Genomic DNA, 18,218 nt, shown 5'->3' with positions numbered 1-18,218 from the left:
GGTCCCAGGGACCTCACTGTGGAATAAATTGGGTGTTCTTGGGTTTAGGGGTCTATTTCTCAGGAAGCCGGTGGATGACATCAGCAAGCAAGCAATGTCAGCCTCTAGGTGGCTTTGGCTTAAGAGGAATGAGCGATGGTAGAATTAAGCTGATGGAAGAGAGGTGGACAGAGCAGAGTGGTAATTAGACAAGAAGGGCAGAGGGGGGTAGATCCATGATGCTGGCTCTACTGTCAAGCGCTATCATGGGGTAAACAAAAAAAACAGTGAAGGGGCTCCCCATTTAAAAACCTGGTGAAGCCCTGATGGTCTGGACCACAATGCTTTGTCTTAGGGAGAAAACAGAAGAACAGAGGAAAATGGCATCAAGCAGGAGTGCAGGGAGAGATTAATGCTGACCCTCTCACATTAGGTACAAGATAGTTCTTGTCAGGAGAAAAGGTTGAGTTCATTTCATCATATTTTAAACATATTCATAAAGAACAGAAAATAAAATCCATGGGCACAGATAGCTAACAAAGTAATTAAAAGGCAGCAGGTTGTTTCTGGTGTACTCTGTGTTAGGCTGTGTGTATTATGTGAAGCAAAGACACATTTGACAAAACTGCTGACTTGTGAGATACCTGTCATATTACTGCAGCTTCAAAACATCTGCAAGCATGAAAAACCTATGACCAGCAAGGGGGCATTTTGCGGCAGCCTTGTGTATGTTGTGTTTTCCCCTGGCTGAAATGGGACTCATGCTGGAATGACAAAAAAGACACAAGGGTATACAAAGTGAGCTAAACTTATACATAACATAAACTTGGATAAGGAAAGTAAAATGTCAAAGGTGACTTCTCTGACTTTCTCACTCACTCCCCATCCTCTCATTTCCCCAAAACAACTATGTATTAGGTCAAATATTTCATTGCAAGGGGCGCATGGTAGCACAGTGAGTAGTGCATCTGCTTCAAGAATCCAGTACCTGGGGTTCAAGTCTGGTCATTGACTTTGTGCAGTTTGCATTTAGTCCCTATGTTTTTATTTTAGTTTTTTTATTTTTAATAAATTTGCAAAAACCTCAAGTAAACTTGTTTCACGTTGTCATTATGGGGTGTTGTGTGTGGAATTCTGAGGAAAAAAATGAATTTAATCCATTTTGGAATAAGACTGTAACATTACAAAATGTGGAAAAAGTGATGCGCTGTGACTACTTTCCGGATGAACTGTATATATATATATATATATATATATATGTGTGTGTGTGTGTGTGTACATGTATGTGTATGTATTTGTTATCTACTTTCTGGGATTAATTCAGACAACAAAAAAGTTCTCTCTCTTTTTAACTCAGCAGGCATAAACATTAATTTTACTAAATCATCTAAAACCTTCCTCTTCAAAATATAGAAAAATAAAGATTTTATTTTCTAAGTGTGGAGGATACAGGGAATGTATTTCATGTATTTATGTCTATTCAAATTGCAATTCATTCTGTTTGTAGCTTTCATTTACTTCAAACTGCTGCTGGAAGCAGAACTAGGAAGCACAATCACATTACTTTTGTTTTTAGGTTTTTACACCAGATTTACATTTAAGTTTTTGGCTGATTTCAAAATCCTTCTTCTTACATTTGAAGGTTTAAATGGCTTAGGCTTAGCCTGCTTACTTCTCAAAATTTATCAGTACCTGCTAACCAGAGCACGCATCACAATCTTAAGGTACCAGTCTACTAAAGATTTCAGGGATTAATAAAACAACAGTAGGAGGTCAAGATTTAAGCTACAGGGCAAAGCTGTGGAATGATCTGCCAGCTTGTGTAAGAGATGCCCCATTGGTTTCTAACATTTCAATCCAGGCTAAAGACTCGCTACTTTAGTCAAGCATTCTCTGATTAGAGTGCTGACCAACTGCTCACATTGAAACTGTTAGTCTTTGGAACAAAACTGCACTCCTGATAATCATTATGAACTGCTAATGGCTCTCCTGTATTCTCTTTCTCTTCTGTGTATCCTGTTGGATCTCTGAGTGCCACAGCTTTATTGTCAAGGTGCTAATCCTACCCATAAGAAGTGACACCAGAGATGAAAAGATTTAATCTTACAATTAGACACTTACATACTTACTGTATAATATTTTAAAATGCCCAAGAGTGTATGTGTGGCCAGCGGACCTGGGTCACTAGAACTGTGACTTTGCCTGTTACAGTAGACTGTGTACCCTCAGAGACGTATATTCTCCAGAAATTCTGTTGATTGGAGTTTTTGTTTTCCTGTATTGCATTGTCAAGTGGCCACATTTCAGTTATAGTGTTAATGGACTTAATTGTCATGATTTGCTTGTTTTAATCCGATTGAAATTCTTCTCTTATGCTGTGTGTTCCACATAATGTGTGTATTCTTATATGTAAATGTTCATTATTTCATTACATTATATCTAGAAACTTGTGCAGGTGCTCTGCACCTATGCTCAGCGAAGGGTGTTATACAAAATGCAATAAATTGAATAGACAAGCACTGATGAATCAGAGCTGTAAAGACCAGGATTTCATCCCAAGCCTGATGACTGTCTCTGTGGAGTGTACATGCATGTGCTGTCCTTAACCGGGTGGATTTTTCCGTGTAAGCTGCTTCTCACCACCATCAGAAGAGTATACCTGTTAACTTGATGTTCCTGTTCTGTTCTGTCTGATAAATACAGTTGGTCTATCAAGACTAGCATTACCAGGATTTATAACAGTACTTGACTACAACTTGCAGGTTGCATCAACCTAGGAACTTGGCCTTAGCATCATCTGCACTCATTTAGATGAATGTGTGTAAGTATCTTTTATGAAATGAGTTGTTGGAGAAAGAATATCATTGTGTTGTTGTATGTGTGTATCAATGTTTTATTTGTTTGTACAAAATGAAGACAACGGTCCAGTGGATTGTGAGTGCAATTCTCAAGGGCTTGCACTGTCTGGCAGCCAGTGCTGCTTGGATAGACGTTGACTTCCCATGATCTTGTAATAGAAGAGGCTATTTCAGACAACGGATGAGAGACTTGCCTGCCAGGTTTGGTTACCAGTAAGGTTTACTATCTAATATACTTCATATTAAATGACAGGAGACTGAATACAAACTGTGCAAGCAGTAAATGCACATTAGTTACCATTACATCTAAAGGTAATATAGAAAATGCAAACTTTGTGTTATAATAGTTTTAAATGCAAAAAAACAAAAAATAGAGAAGGTAGTAAATGAGGCAATAGTAAAAGATTAAAAATGAACATGACATTTGTAATTGTGATGTTCCACCACTGAGGCTTCAGGGCTGGGAAAAAAACCAAGCAGTAACCTAAAGAAATAACATCACTAGATCATCTGTGAAAGCTTTTTGAAGATGTCTATGATTTGACAATGGTCTGGAGGTACACGACTTAGTAAGACAAAGAAGGAAGATTGAAAAAATATAAGTTTAGAATGTGATAGAGGTTAGGAGACCAAGCAGACCTCATCCTGAATAAAATGAAGGAGTCTGATAACACAGAATGATAATCCTGTCAGGAGTGAGTTGTAGGTGCAGAGACATGACCAGTTCTTGGACTTGGAGGTGTCTTAACAACATGGGCAGCTACTGGAAGATTTTTCTTAATCTTGCAAAAGAGGAGCCTATAGAATTGGTGATGTTATGTTCTGGGAGTGAAATTGACATTTTGTTTTCTGTGGAGAAAGGCTTTTGAACTGGTGGTTGTGGCATAGGAAGCTCATAAGTGGGCCCCACTAAATCTTGCCCCCATGCAAGTCATGTACAAAGTGCACACATATTCCAAGGATTTAAACACATGACTGGTAAGAGCAGGACAGCATGTGTGGGAATTGTCTTGTGGCAACGTGGTGCCATTATAAAATCAATAGTTGCCTTTGTTTTAAACTTCAAGACTGCATCCTATATATCAGGGGGTCTCAATGTATTGTCTTTTGCCACCATTTTTGGTTTTAAATTTTTAAGCATTGAACTCTTATTTGTGATCCACACAAAAATATAGTGTTTGGGGGTTCTAACAAGGTATTTTGGATAGTCGTTGTATGTGTGTCTTTTAATTTTTTTATGTACACCTAATTTTTTAATTAGTTATTTTTTTAAATTTATGAACAATAGTATTGTTCGAAATGGAATAAAAGTTAGAAATTCAGAAATTTCCATACTTTTAATTTACAAAATGCACAGTTTGGAGCTTCAGTTTCATAGGTGACAGAGAGAGGGATTTCTCCAAAGGATAACAACAAATGGGGGGATTTTATTATCTTTGGGGGATTTCAGCATAGTGTTTATAAAGACTGATATGATCAAAAAAACAGTTATTTATGTCATTGCCACTTAAATTAGTGAATATCAAAATAATCTGGAATGCTTTCATTTAGACAAACTGCTTTTATAAAGACACACTTTGTAGTCCTAGGATGTTGTACAATGTTAGCCATTATGGATGTAGTGAGAAGTCAAGCTGACACCTTTTATTGGCTAACTAATAAGATTACAATATGCAAGCTTTCGAGGCAACTCAGGCCCCTTCTTCAGGCAAGATGTAATGTAATATGCATCCGGAAGGTATTCACAGCGCATCACTTTTTCCATATTTTGTTATGTTACAGCCTTATTCCAAAATGGATTAAATTCATTTTTTTCCTCAGAATTCTACACACAACACCCCATAATGACAATGTGAAAAAAGTTTACTTGAGGTTTTTGCAAATTTATTAAAAATAAACAAACTGAGAAATCCCATGTACATAAGTATTCACAGCCTTTGCCGTGAAGCACAAAATTGAGCTCAGGTGCATCCTGTTTCCCCTGATCATCCTTGAGATGTTTCTGCAGCTTACTTGGAGTCCACCTGTGGTAAATTCAGTTGATTGGACATGATGTGGAAAGGCACACTCCTGTCTATATAAGGTCCCACAGTTGACAGTTCATGTCAGAGCACAAACCAAGCATGAAGTCAAAGGAATTGTCTGTAGACCTCCGAGACAGGATTGTCTCGAGGCACAATATCTGGGGAAGGTTACAGAAAAATTTCTGCTGCTTTGAAGGTCCCAATGAGCACAGTGGCCTCCATCATCCGTAAGTGGAAGAAGTTCGAAACCACCAGAACTCTTCCTAGAGCTGGCCGGCCATCTAAACTGAGCGATCGGGGGGAGAAGGGCCTTAGTCAGGGAGGTGACCAAGAACCCGATGGTCACTCTGTCAGAGCTCCAGAGGTCCTCTGTGGAGAGAGGAGAACCTTCCAGAAGGACAACCATCTCTGCAGCAATCCACCAATCAGGCCTGTATGGTAGAGTGGCCAGACGGACGCCACTTCTTAGTAAAAGGCACATGGCAGCCCGCCTGGAGTTTGCCAAAAGGCACCTGAGGGACTCTCAGACCATGAGGAAGAAAATTCTCTGGTCTGATGAGACAAAAATTGAACTCTTTGGTGTGAATGCCAGGCGTCACGTTTGGAGGAAACCAGGCACCGCTCATCACCAGGCCAATACCATCCCTACAGTGAAGCATGGTGGTGGCAGCATCATGCTGTGGGGATGTTTCTAAGCAGCAGGAACTGGGAGACTAATCAGGATAAAGGGAAAGATGACTGCAGCAATGTATAGAGACATCCTGGATGAAAACCTGCTCCAGAGCGCTCTTGACCTCAGACTGGGGCGACAGTTCATCTTTCAGCAGGACAACAACCCTAAGCACACAGCCAAGATATCAAAGGAGTGGCTTCAGGACAACTCTGAGTATGTCCTTGAGTGGCCCAGCCAGAGCCCAGACTTGAATCCGATTGAACATCTCTGGAGAGATCTTAAAATGGCTGTGCACCGACACTTCCCATCCAACCTGATGGAGCTTGAGAGGTGCTGCAAAGAGGAATGGGCGAAACTGGCCAAGGATAGGTGTGCCAAGCTTGTGGCATCATATTCAAAAAGACTTGAGGCTGTAATTGCAGCCAAAGGTGCATCGACAAAGTATTGAGCAAAGGCTGTGAATACTTATGTACATGTGATTTCTCAGTTTCTTTATTTTTAATAAATTTGCAAAAACCTCAAGTAAACTTTTTTCACGTTGTCATTATGGGGTGTTGTGTGTGGAATTCTGAGGAAAAAAATGAATTTAATCCATTTTGGAATAAGGCTGTAACATAACAAAATGTGGAAAAAGTGATGCGCTGTGAATACTTTCTGGATGCACTGTATGTAATGTTAGATGTAATGAAAGATTACATCTTACCTGAAGAAGGGGCCTGAGTTGCCTCGAAAGCTTGCATATTGTAATCTTTTTATTTAGCCAGTAAAAGGTGTCATTTTGCTTGACATCTCACTAAAGACACACTTTGTAAAGTAGGTTTGTCAGAAAGTCACTTTGTCAGAACGTCACATTTGCTGTTGCTTCTGTGAGACTGTCAGTGAATGGATGAGATATTTGGCTAGTAACACAGAAGAGGAATATTTAATAGACAAGTCAAGTGAATTCATATTTCAGATGTTTCACCTGATGGTTTCATTTCGAAACACTTTGCCTCCATTTTTAGATCTGTTCCAACTTTAAGGCTACTTTTGTGAAGTCAGTCTTGTCAATTTAAGATTTTTTTTCTTCAGAATTCCTATAAACCAGCCTTTGTTCTGTTGTTTTCAAGCTACCTCACGTAAGTGATCACACATTGCTATTACTTATGCCTGTGAACTCATCCAGAATTGGTCTGACTAAGTGAAGGAACAACTCATAACTGGAGATTTCAACACACTCATTTCTGGACCATTCACATATGTGTCATATGTGCGTGTGTCAAATTTAAGTTATTAAAGTAATAAAAATTACTTTGGTTAAAAAAAAAAACAAAGAACTATACAAATTTGGTGTTTGCTGGCTCATTTTCAGGAATTAAGTATGCCATTTCAGTAACCCCGCTAATTGCGTGTCTCTGAGATCATGCGCAACTGATAATACATTGTATGTCTTATGACTGCAGAGTGTCTTGAGCTTCAAAACAAATGTCCGGCCAGTATGGAGGTTTTGAAGCTCAAACTAAATATATGTTGTTTATGAATGATGTGTAGCTGGATGTATGTAAGGTGGGCACCCCACCCATGGTTGGGTCTTATCTTCCACCCAGTGCAGCCAGGATAAGCACTCTGAACTGGGTAGGCAAGTCAAAAAAATGGATGGTTGGATGGACAACAGAAGCCATGTTTATAAGAATGCAAAGATAAATGCAGTGCTTCTGTTCTTACCTTATGTCTGCGTATGGCGTTATATTAAAAAGCAAATAATCTTGTCATTTGCTTAAAACATGCTGAATCATGTATGTGTATTTCACAATTAAATCTATAATGGTATTAAAGTGTCAATAAAGTGTCTTGAAAGGTGGATTCTTCCATTTTATTAAATCAAACCATGAAGGCTTTTTAAGTAATAGGTGGGGTGATTCTTCACATGCCAAAGGTTGAGAGCCACTTATATATAAAGTACTGTATTGTTTATATGGGCTAATATGTTAGGATGCACTCGAATATTTTTAAATAAATGTTATTTTTTAGTTTTATTTTTTTTGTCATTTGCGAGTCACAACTAGGGTGGCACTGTGGCGCAGTGGTAGCGCTGCTGCCTCACAGTTAGGAGCCCCGGGTTCGCTTCCTGGGTCCTCCCTGCGTGGAGTTTGCATGTTCTCCCCGTGTCTGTGTGGGTTTCCTCCGGGTGCTCCGGTTTCCTCCCACAGTCCAAAGACATGCAGGTTAGGTGCATTGGCGATCTTACATTGTCCCTAGTGTGTTGGTGGGTGTGTGTGTGCCCTGCGGTGGGCTGGCGCCCTGCCCGAGGTTTGTTTCCTGCCTTGCACCCTGTGTTGGCTGGGATTGGCTCCTGCAGACCCCTGTGACCCTGTAGTTAGGATATAGCGGATTGGATAATGGATGGATGGAGTCACAACTAGGATAGGGCACAGTGCAAATGCTCTGTCCTACCCTCTGCTTACTCTGCCAGTGAATGGAGAACACAAAGTTCCCCCCAGGGGCAAATAAAGTTCTACCTACTGATTTAGTGCTCTCTGTGCTAGAGACAGAATTTGCAGTTATGACAAGGTGATAGTCAAATCACATTTCAGCAAAGGGTTCATCTGGGACACGACCAATAATAAGAGGAAATTAACGTTTGATAGTCAACCATCCAAACCAAGTTGTCTATTACATTGTAGCAGGAAAAACAGAGAAAAACATGCATGCTGCTGGATTTACAGGAACACCTTTTGAAGCAGGTGAACATCACGAGAGGGCCTATTAAAGGGTGATGAAGGAATGCAGTGCATTATGCAAGTGAGGCAAAATGGTACTTATCCATAAAACCATATTTGCATTGCCCAAAATATAGGAAATGAACAAACTCAAGACATCTTTCTGCAAATTATATTGGAAGGAATGCAATCGCTTAAGAAGGTTTGCAGGAAGAGAACACCATTCAGTCTATTATTTTACAAAGAATTTATATAAGCTAACTAATTACGGTTTCATCTCCATTTTCCATGGGTGACTAAAATTTCTGGTCTAGTAGCATGTAACATGGCATGGGATGTTGCAAGTTATGATGGCTCTTTCTATTCTTGTCTTCTTCATGCTTTTACAATAATCCTCTCAACACAGGTTATCAAATTTGAATCAAAATGTAATAGAATAGTATATAAAAACAAGTACATTATATTCGTCTGTTTTCCTGACTTGATTAACATGAGAAGGGTTGCAAGAAACCCTTATTATATTTCAGTAGTGTTCTCTTTTATTCAGTGAAATACTAAGCACCCAAACATTAGTTCAACTGAAAAGAGTGATAAAATACTGGCAGCTCTCAGTGTCTTTCTCGATTTTACACTTAAAAAGTGTTTCACATTTTCTGCTTTGCCGGGTTTTTTGACATAGCATCCATCAATGTGACAATGCAAATTTACATTTTTCACAATGGACAGATTTGTTTGAAAATATTAGTTTAATCAGATCAGGTATAGCCAGCAGACAATTAAAGGGATCCTTCAGTGAGCTCTTGTGTGGGAAAAGCCCCACCATGTTTCCTATAGTTATTGTACATCTGTATTCTAAATAGTTCTTGTAGCACTTTCCTGCATATTAAAATTTTTAAGCTATATGCTTGGCCTGCGTTGGGCTGGCGCCCAACCCGGGGTTTGTTTCCTGCCTTGCGCCCTGTGCTGGCTGGGATTGGCTCCAGCAGACCCCCGTGACCCTGTAGCTAGGATATAGCGGGTTGGCTAATGGATGGATGGATGGATGGATATATGCTTGGCTGGTTTTATAGCTTACCTCTTAATTGGGGTGCTGAGTGGTTGTAATATACATTTTTTCTTGTTTTCAGATTCAGTGCTACAGCTTTATAATGTTTTTAGTACAATGAGCACCCATGGTTCTTGTTCACATTAATATTTCTTGCACATATGACAACTGCACAGAGCTAGATGGTGGCCGTATGTAGACACTTGTTTTTCAGAATTTCAACGGCTGCTTTTCTCTTAGTCAGTTTTTTTATGACCTAAATGCAATACTACCTGGATACATTGATCTTGAATATTGACCCCTAGGTAAGAGAAAATGACACACATTACTGGAATAAAAAATCCATACCATGATGCATCACTTCTATAGATGCCTTCCAGGTCAAAAGAAAGGTCATACCGAGCGAAATATGGCCAATGTGCTAATGTTTGAACATGCCTGTTTTACAGAATGGAAATCTGTTTGCTTTAACTACGTGACCAGTCGTTTCAGATTCCAAACCAACATCTGTTGAAGAAATACTTTCATTTTCATCTTAAATAGGTGAATCTGTCATTCAGAAGCAAAGTCTACAAACATAATTAAAATACCTTTTGTCAATTTTAGTCCCACAAAACAGTTGCTGCACATTAAAAAATACAATACGATTTATTTTTGTATAGCCCAAAATCACACAAGAAGTGCTGCAATGGGCTTTAACAGGCTCTGCCTCTTGACAGCCCCCCAGCCTTGACTCTCTAAGAAGACAAGTAAAAACTCCCAAAAAAACCTTGTAGGGAAAAAATGTAAGAAACTTTGGGAAAGGCAGTTCAAAGAGAGACCGCTTTTCAGGTAGGTTGGGCGTGCAGTGGGTGTCAAAAAGAAGGGGGTCAATACAATACAATACACAGAACAGAACAAATCATCAATACAGTATAAAAATAAAAACTTTACAAGTATGGAGCAGAATTTAATAGTAGATGATATCACATAATATGATTTGGATTTCTTTAGAGTCCTGGAGACCTCAGCCATGAAGCTGCCTCCCCCATTTGGCCATTCCACAGCTGAAACAGTGTTGGGCCAGCCAATCCGATGAAAGGACCCCTCTACCGTACTATTCCTGTGATCCTCCATCAGGGATGACTTTACCTTAGGCAGGCAAAACAACTTGGCAGGTGGGCCGTGGCACCAAGTGCCATATTTGAGTACCAAGAAGAGAAACAGAATAGGTGAGGGTTAGTAACAAATTGTAGCTATCATGTTACTTATGTTTTAGTGCTAATGACTAACAACAGAGATGCAGTCTGTACAGTTAATCAGCAGCTCTAGTCAGGATATGCTAAACTGAAGTAGTGAGACTTCAGCCAGTATTTCAAAGCTGAGACAGATGGGGCATCTCTTATAGTAGCAGGCAGACCATTCCACAGTTTAGGGGCCCTGTAACTAAAAGCTCGACCTCCCACTGTTACTTTATTAATCCTTGGAATCATAAGCAGACCGGCATCTTGAGATCTTAATGTGCGCTCTGGTTTGTAAGTCATGATAAGTTCAGACAAGTAAGCCAGACCTTGGCCATTTAATGCTTTAATATGTTAAAAGCAGGACTTTGAAATCTGCCCTAAACTTAACCGGGAGCCAGTGTAAGGATTTAAGAACTGGAATTATGTGTTTGTACTTTCTTGTTCTTGTAATAATTCCTGCAGCAGCATTTTAGATTAACTGGAGGCTATATAAAGAATAGTTTGAACCTCCAGTGAACAACGCATAAAATACAAGTAAATGTTTTGCAAAAGAGAGATTAAGATATAGTAAAGCTACACAGGCTTGTAAATAAGTATGCTCTCTAGATGATAATGGTGTTCTAAAACTTTATTAGTATTCACCATTGAGGCAAAATAAGTATGCTTTCAACATGTTTTTGAATGCTGATAAAATAAATTCAGGAAATATAAGCATTTGCAATATATATAAACAGAACATTAAATAACAATATGGTAAGAAATTGAAAAAAGACAAGCAGCACAGTCAGCCCAATTAGAACAGAATACACAAATAGGCATCTTTGAATAAAAATATGGCAGAATGACAAAGGTAAGACAGTTTGAAAGAGTATGAGCCAAACAGTGCAATTTGTGACACAAAACATGCTTCTGGTGCTGTGTCAATCCATGAAACAAAATGCAGATTTGTTACATGTGTTACAAAAATAAAACAAACATGGCAGTTAAACTTTAAATTGAAAGATTAAATGTAGAAAAGGAAATCAGTGTTGTCCAGTCAAACAGGAAAGCTGTAAAGCCTCCCTCTTGGACATGACGATTGCTAGGTCCTTGCCCAGACCTTCCGTATTTAATTTGTTGTTTTTGGCCACGGCTCCCATTTTTAGTTGCGTGGTAGGTTCAGTTTACAGGGAAGTCACCAGGGAGCTGTAGGAACCAAGAACAAAAAACCCAGTCATGTACTTATGGACCCTCACACCCTTTAAAATAATTTTGTCGAGATATTCAGAGCACATGTTTGTTGACGAACCAAAATAGCTGACTTAACTGAATGGTTCTCCCCTTTGCAAAATTTCTAATGGTTTTAGATTTTTTATGCTTTCTCGTTAATTAAACAGCCACACAATCATTGTTTGGTACAAAGTTATCATGTCTTTCATATAGTAATTTAAGTGCTCTCTTTTGATTTTGTTTTTTTGTAATCTTGTTGTTTAAGTTTTCTTGTCTGGGGATTGTCACTCTTTGCTTATTTCGAATCGCCTTCTTTATTTACTGTATGTTATTTTTTTTGATCTCTTACACACCTTCCTCCTTTGTGCATGTCGCCTCACCTTTTGATGTTTTTTTCTCACTGATGTAGATCTGTTTTTTTTTTAATATTCTTGACAACCTCTTTGGACCTCCTACATTTTGTTCAAGACCTCCATTGTCACAAAGAAGTTCCCTCAAGGTTTAAATCTCCCAGGTAAACATCAGATTTAGGCTGGGCTGATCACTCAGTGATGTGATTACAACTGAGATTTCATTTGCGCAAACTTTGCCTGTGTGATTTACTTTGCAGTAATGTAAAAGTCACATGTAGTTTGTAAACTTTAAGCTATAATTAATGTTTTAATACCTATATTGTTAATGGCAGAGGTACATCTTTCCTGTCAGAGGCTTAAAGGTGTTTCTTAATGGACTGACTAGCTTTTGTTGCAATGGTTCATTAGCTTATGTAAGGCTCCAGGCACAGACTGTATTGTACACCGCAAGGCATGTCATATGCTGCTATCGTTTCAAAATGGCTGTTTGAAAAACAAGGATAGAAAACAAAGAGCACATACACTTTAAGCTAGGCCATGCTTGAGGCTCTAACTGTGGATTAGGAGAGCATGTATTCATGCACAGCATCACTGGTAATCCATGTTTACCTCTTCTACCGGTTGCCTTTTGTGGCTTTCTGCTTGAATGTTACTAACACTCTTAAGTATGGCTAAGGTAATCCTTAAACAGTGGTTATTGGCCACGTGATAAGAAGCTTGTAGCTGAGGTGGAGAACAGTGTCATGTGTATTAAGAAACCAGCTGGAGTCGGGGCATCTTGTGCATGAATGCCATCACATTGGAGGTGTGCTACAGATGGGCTCTTGAATGATGTAGGATTTGTGTGGGACCAATGACTGTCGCATCCCACCCAGCACATTTGAATCAATCAGCCTTTAAGCAACAAGCCAACCCCCTCCTCAACCGTCCACTCGGATTACATCATTTATACCTGGAAACAACTTTGTACTTTCCTAAGCAGGGTTTTCAGTAATGTGAGGCCACTTTGGTGCCCTTGTTTTGGCCTGGATGCTTGAAGGAAACTGGCAGAAAGAGGACAAAAAATGAGCTTTAATATTCAGGGGGCTAATTCCAGGAGCAGGTGTGGCTCAACGGGCACCCTCCAAGAGAAGAGTGAACAGTCTTTCTTTCTTTTCTATTATTACAGGATGGAAGATGAGGCAGTGCTAGACAGGGGGGCCTCCTTCCTGAAGCACGTCTGTGATGAAGAAGAGGTAGAAGGTAAAACATTTTGTTTATTTCTTATCTCATAAACCTGTACGGTCTTTTAAGATATTTTGTGCTGCTCTGTGGTATTCTGTATACTTCAAACCATTCATCCTCCTGACTTCATTTTATTCTCATTTTCCTTGCTTTATGTTAGTCCTAACCTTATTTTTTAAGCTGTGCAGCTCTTTCCTTCCTTCTAGATTTTATTTGGACCTTCATATCAATATTGACTTGTACTTTTCTTATGCTTTAATGTCTCACTTGATAGCTGTCTTTGATTGCTGAGCAAAGTATGCAAAAAGCATTCTTTGGGTGATTTGGAGCAGGAAAAAAAGAGAAATAATTAAATAGTCTTTGAGGATGATCATAAAATAACATTGGAAAATACATTCCGTATTTGAATCTTGTCTCCAAATGTTTTGTAATATATACTTTTTCATCTTTAAAGTATTGCTGCAATTTTATACCTGCAATATGTATAATGTTTATTTAAGCTGCAATTAAGCAGCAAACCTTTCGAACATGCCAAGCAATTTTTTAAGAATACATCAGGATCAGTACTTGGAATCAAGACGTATAGTGGAAGTAAGTCCATCTATTTTTAATGCAAAATACATTAATTCCTAAAATTTCTTAGCAAAAAAACACCATTAGCTATACTAAACTGAGCTGAATCAATTGAGCCAGATATTTAAAGCATGTAAAAATAAACACTTGCTTTGCTGAAATTATCATGGATTGGACCTGCACAGCACAATGAAAAGGTAGCAAATAACCGTTCAGTAGAAGTTTGTTATAAATTGTGAGTAAATTATAATGTTAAAAAAAGACAGGAAATGTGTCACATTCAAGAAGAAATGTTGTACTGATAGCACCGCTGAGCACGTACCCAGTATATAATGGAATGCAGTTTATGTAAAATATACACCTAGCAACCTGAAAATAAGACTGTTATTCTAGTTGGTAGACTTAATCAAAATAAGCACTTCAACTTCCGTGTAAAGTGAGCTTTATGCTTTACATTTTAGAATGCCTTGTAAATATTGACAGAATTAGTCATTTGCTATTACTGCTTTTAAGATGACTGATCCTCTAGAATATATTAGAAAAATCAACATTACGTGTGTGAGATGTTGAAATGAATTTGAAATGTCTTTTACATTTTACTTAAAAACACAGAAAATGGTAATCCTCTTTTTCCTGCTTTGTGTCTAATTCCCTGTATGTTCCTGCATGGGTCAAAATCCTCTAGCTGATTTCCCACAGTGCCCACTGCACCCTTCGGTTTTCACAGTAGTGATCTTCTTTGAAATGTCTTGCTCAAAGGTTATGAGTGTGCTTCTGTGACATCTTCAGTTTCTTTTTTTAGTACTCTCTTTTATAATTGCTGAACAATTTAATCATTAATGTATGTTGCAAAAAAAAGACGAATAATCCAGACGGTATTAACCTATTGTGGCTAAAACATATTTTAGGAATACAGATATAAAAGCATGTATAAAATATGTAGTAGTCTGTTAATATAACCGATTAATTGGAAAAATGATTGGTTGCTAAAGGATGCAATAAATGAACGACGCAGTAACATAAAAGCAAACATCCATCCATCCATTATCCAACCCGCTATCCCAAATATAGGGTCACGGGGGTCTGCTGGAGCCAATCCCAGCCAACACAGGGCACAAGGCAGGAAACAAACCCCCAGACAGGGCGCCAGCCCACCGCAGGGTGCACACACACGCACACCCACACACCAAGCACACACTAGGGACAAGTTAGGATCGCCAATGCACCTAACCTGCATGTCTTTGGACTCTGGGAGGAAACCCTCACAGACACAGGGAGAACAGAGAGCAGGAGGAGAAAAGCAGTTTCAAGCTGGTTAATGACCCAAAATCAAACTTTGTTCTTAGCATGTTCTGTGAAAGAAGGAACGGCAGACATTTTGGAGTATTTATGTCCCTTGTGTTCAGACATTTCTCTGGATTCCCTGATTCTTTTAATGATATTATGCCCCTCAGAAGATGACACCCCCAAATTCTTTGCAATTTTATGTTGAGGAACACTATTCTCAGATTGTTGCACAAATTTACCTGCGTAGTCTTTCACAGAGTGGTGATCTGCTCTCCGTCTTTACTTCTGAGGGACTCTGCCTCTCTGGGATGCTCTTTTTATACCCCGCCATGTTACTGACCTGTTGCCATTTATCCTGATTAGTTGTGAGAAGTTGCACAAGGTATCTTTTTTTAGCATTGCATACCTTTTCCAGTCTTTTGTTGTCCTGTCCCAACTATTTTGAAACGTGTTGTGGGCATCAAATTCAAAAATATTTTTTCATAAACCAATACATTTTCTCAACATTTGGTATGTTGTCTTTGCTGTATTTCCAGTTAACTATGAGTTTGAATGATTTGCAAATCACCACATTCTGTTTTTCTTTACATTCTACCAACTTTTTTGGAAACAGGATTGTAAATTAAATAAAGGCACATTGACAATCATTGCTTTTCTGCTTTTCAGACACTGGGTAGGCTTTATGGTTCATCCTAAAGCTTTATTGTACATCCGTCCATTAAGCACTGTATACCCCATCTTTTACTGGACCTGGATGTAAGGAAGCAAAAGAAAGTCAGTAACTATTTTGAACATGATGCTGGTCTGCTGCAGAGCACATTTACATTCTGTCACACTTAGCTGCAACAGATCTATTTAAAATTGGCAATAAATCTAAAATGCTTTTCCTTGTGCAAGGAAACAACAAAATTACTTTGTAGTCTTAAAATCAATCTTACTTTTCAACTGATCTTCAATCTTGCATCTTCCATACCCTTTTCAGAGAAATGTATTCATGACATTGCTTCTGCTTTGGCACATGGGCACCTTGGTATAAATATCTAAAAATATAAGTTCTGACCACCTCATTTCAGTTTGAAGTAATTCTGTCTAAACATTAGCCAAAAAAATGTTTCTTATTGAGCATGATCAGTGTTGAACTGGAAACTGCAATGACTGCAAAGTAGAACCCTACCCTGAATGTCACAGGTTAAACAAAAGTCAACATTTCATTTTTTCCATTGATTGAAGAGGATTTTCAACTGTTAAGCAAATATGTACCTATTTTACTTTTTCATAATAGTGGTCTTGATAGCCACTTTGCTTAATTTACCTAGCATGTGCACGGCTTGTGGTTTTGCTTATTTTTCAATGTTCTTTCTTTCAATAAGTGTATGCAGATTCTTTTAAGTTCGAGTACTTTGAGATCAGGGATTGAGCATTGTTGTCAAGGAAGATTAAAGGAGAATGCAACTGTGCAACCTGTTCTATTATCATGACGGTAATTGTAGGTGGCACATAACTAAACAGAAAGGCTGCCCTGAGTAATCCATGGGTTTTGTAAATGGGCAGCTTTTTTAACAAGCTTTGATTTTACATTCTATAAGAATGTACAAGCTACGTCTTTAATAATTCTGTTACAGCACCCAAAGTGATGGAGGATATTATTAATTCATTTCTGCTTAAAATCTAATCTAATATCTAATGATATCTTGAATAAGAGGGTGAAGAGCTTTTCGCATGCTTTTTGTAACTGAAGGCCAGTTGACTAATTTTTATAATTGGTATGTTTTTGAAAGTTTGTAGAACAGGCATCCTGAGAACTTTTCGAGGAGCAAAGAGTATACAGTCATATGAAAAAGTTTGGGAACCCCTCTTAGCCTGCGTAATAATTTACTCTACTTTAAACAAAAAAGATAACAGTGGTATGTCTTTCATTTCCTAGGAATATTTGAGTACTGGGGTGTTTTCCGAACAAAGATTTTTAGCAAAGCAGTATTTAGTTGTATGAAATTAAATCAAATGTGAAAAACTGGCTGACGAAAAATGTGTGTCCCCTTGTAATTTTGCTGATTTGAATGCATGTAACTGCTCAATACTGATTACTTGCAACACCAAATTGGTTGGATTAGCTCGTTAAGCCTTGAACTTCATGGACAGGTGTGTCCAATAATGAGAAAAGGTATTTAAGGTGGTCAGTTGCAAGTTGTGCTTCCCTTTGACTCTCCTCTGAAGAGTGACAGCATGGGATCATCGAAGCAACTCTCAAAAGATCTGAAAACAAAGATTGTTCACTATCATGGTTTAGGGGTAGGTTACAAAAAGCTATCTCAGGGGTTTAAACTGTCAGTTTCAACTGTAAGGAATGGAATCAGGAAATGGAAGGCCACAGGCACAGTTGCTGTTAAACCCAGCAGGTCTGGCAGGCCAAGAAAAATACAGGAGCGGCATATGATCAGGATTTTGAGAATGGTTACAGACAACCCACAGATCACCTCAAAAGACCTGCAAGAACATCTTGCTGCAGATGGTGTATCTGTACATCGTTCTACGATTCAGCACAATTTGTACAAAGAACATCTGTATGGCAGGGTGATGAGAAAGAAGCCCTTTCTGCGCTCACACCATAAACAGAGTCGCTTGTTGTATGCAAATACTCATGTAGACAAGCCAGATTCATTTTGGAACAAAGTGCTTTGGACTGATGAGACAAGAAGTGAGTTATTGGTTCATAACAAAAAGTGCTTTGCATGGCGGAAGAAGAACACCGCATTCCAAGAAAAACACCTGCTACCTACTGTCAAATTTGGTGGAGGTTCCATCATGCTGTGGGGCTGTGTGGCTAGTTCAGGGACTGGGGCCCTTATTAAAGTCGAGGGTTGGATGAATTCAACCCAATATCAACAAATTCTTCAGGATAATGCTCAAGCATTGGTCACAAACTTGAAGTTAAGCAGGGGTTGGATATTCCAACAAGACAATGACCCAAAACACAGTTCGAAATCTACAAAGGCATTCATGCAGAGGGAGAAGTACAATGTTCTGGAATGGCCGTCACAGTCCCCTGACTTGAATATCATTGAAAATCTATG

General features: G+C 38.7%; 1 protein-coding gene across 6 annotated transcripts in view; it reads left to right on the top strand.

Annotated features, from left to right (window-relative positions):
- The window catches only part of slc4a4a (solute carrier family 4 member 4a), a 285,556-nt gene that overhangs the window by 38,889 nt on the left and 228,449 nt on the right, over positions 1–18,218 (top strand). For all 6 annotated transcript variants that reach the window (XM_051929546.1, XM_028805563.2, XM_051929545.1 and 3 more), the window contains exon 2: positions 13,232–13,305. In XM_051929546.1, the coding sequence (XP_051785506.1) occupies positions 13,232–13,305 (74 nt within the window). The remainder of the gene's footprint in view (positions 1–13,231; positions 13,306–18,218) is intronic.

Source organism: Erpetoichthys calabaricus, chromosome 7 (genome assembly GCF_900747795.2).
Source record: "Erpetoichthys calabaricus chromosome 7, fErpCal1.3, whole genome shotgun sequence".
In the NCBI taxonomy this organism is placed as follows: Eukaryota; Metazoa; Chordata; class Cladistia; order Polypteriformes; family Polypteridae; genus Erpetoichthys; species Erpetoichthys calabaricus.
Note: the sequence above shows the minus strand (reverse complement) of the source record. Positions and strands in the feature narration are given on the sequence as shown.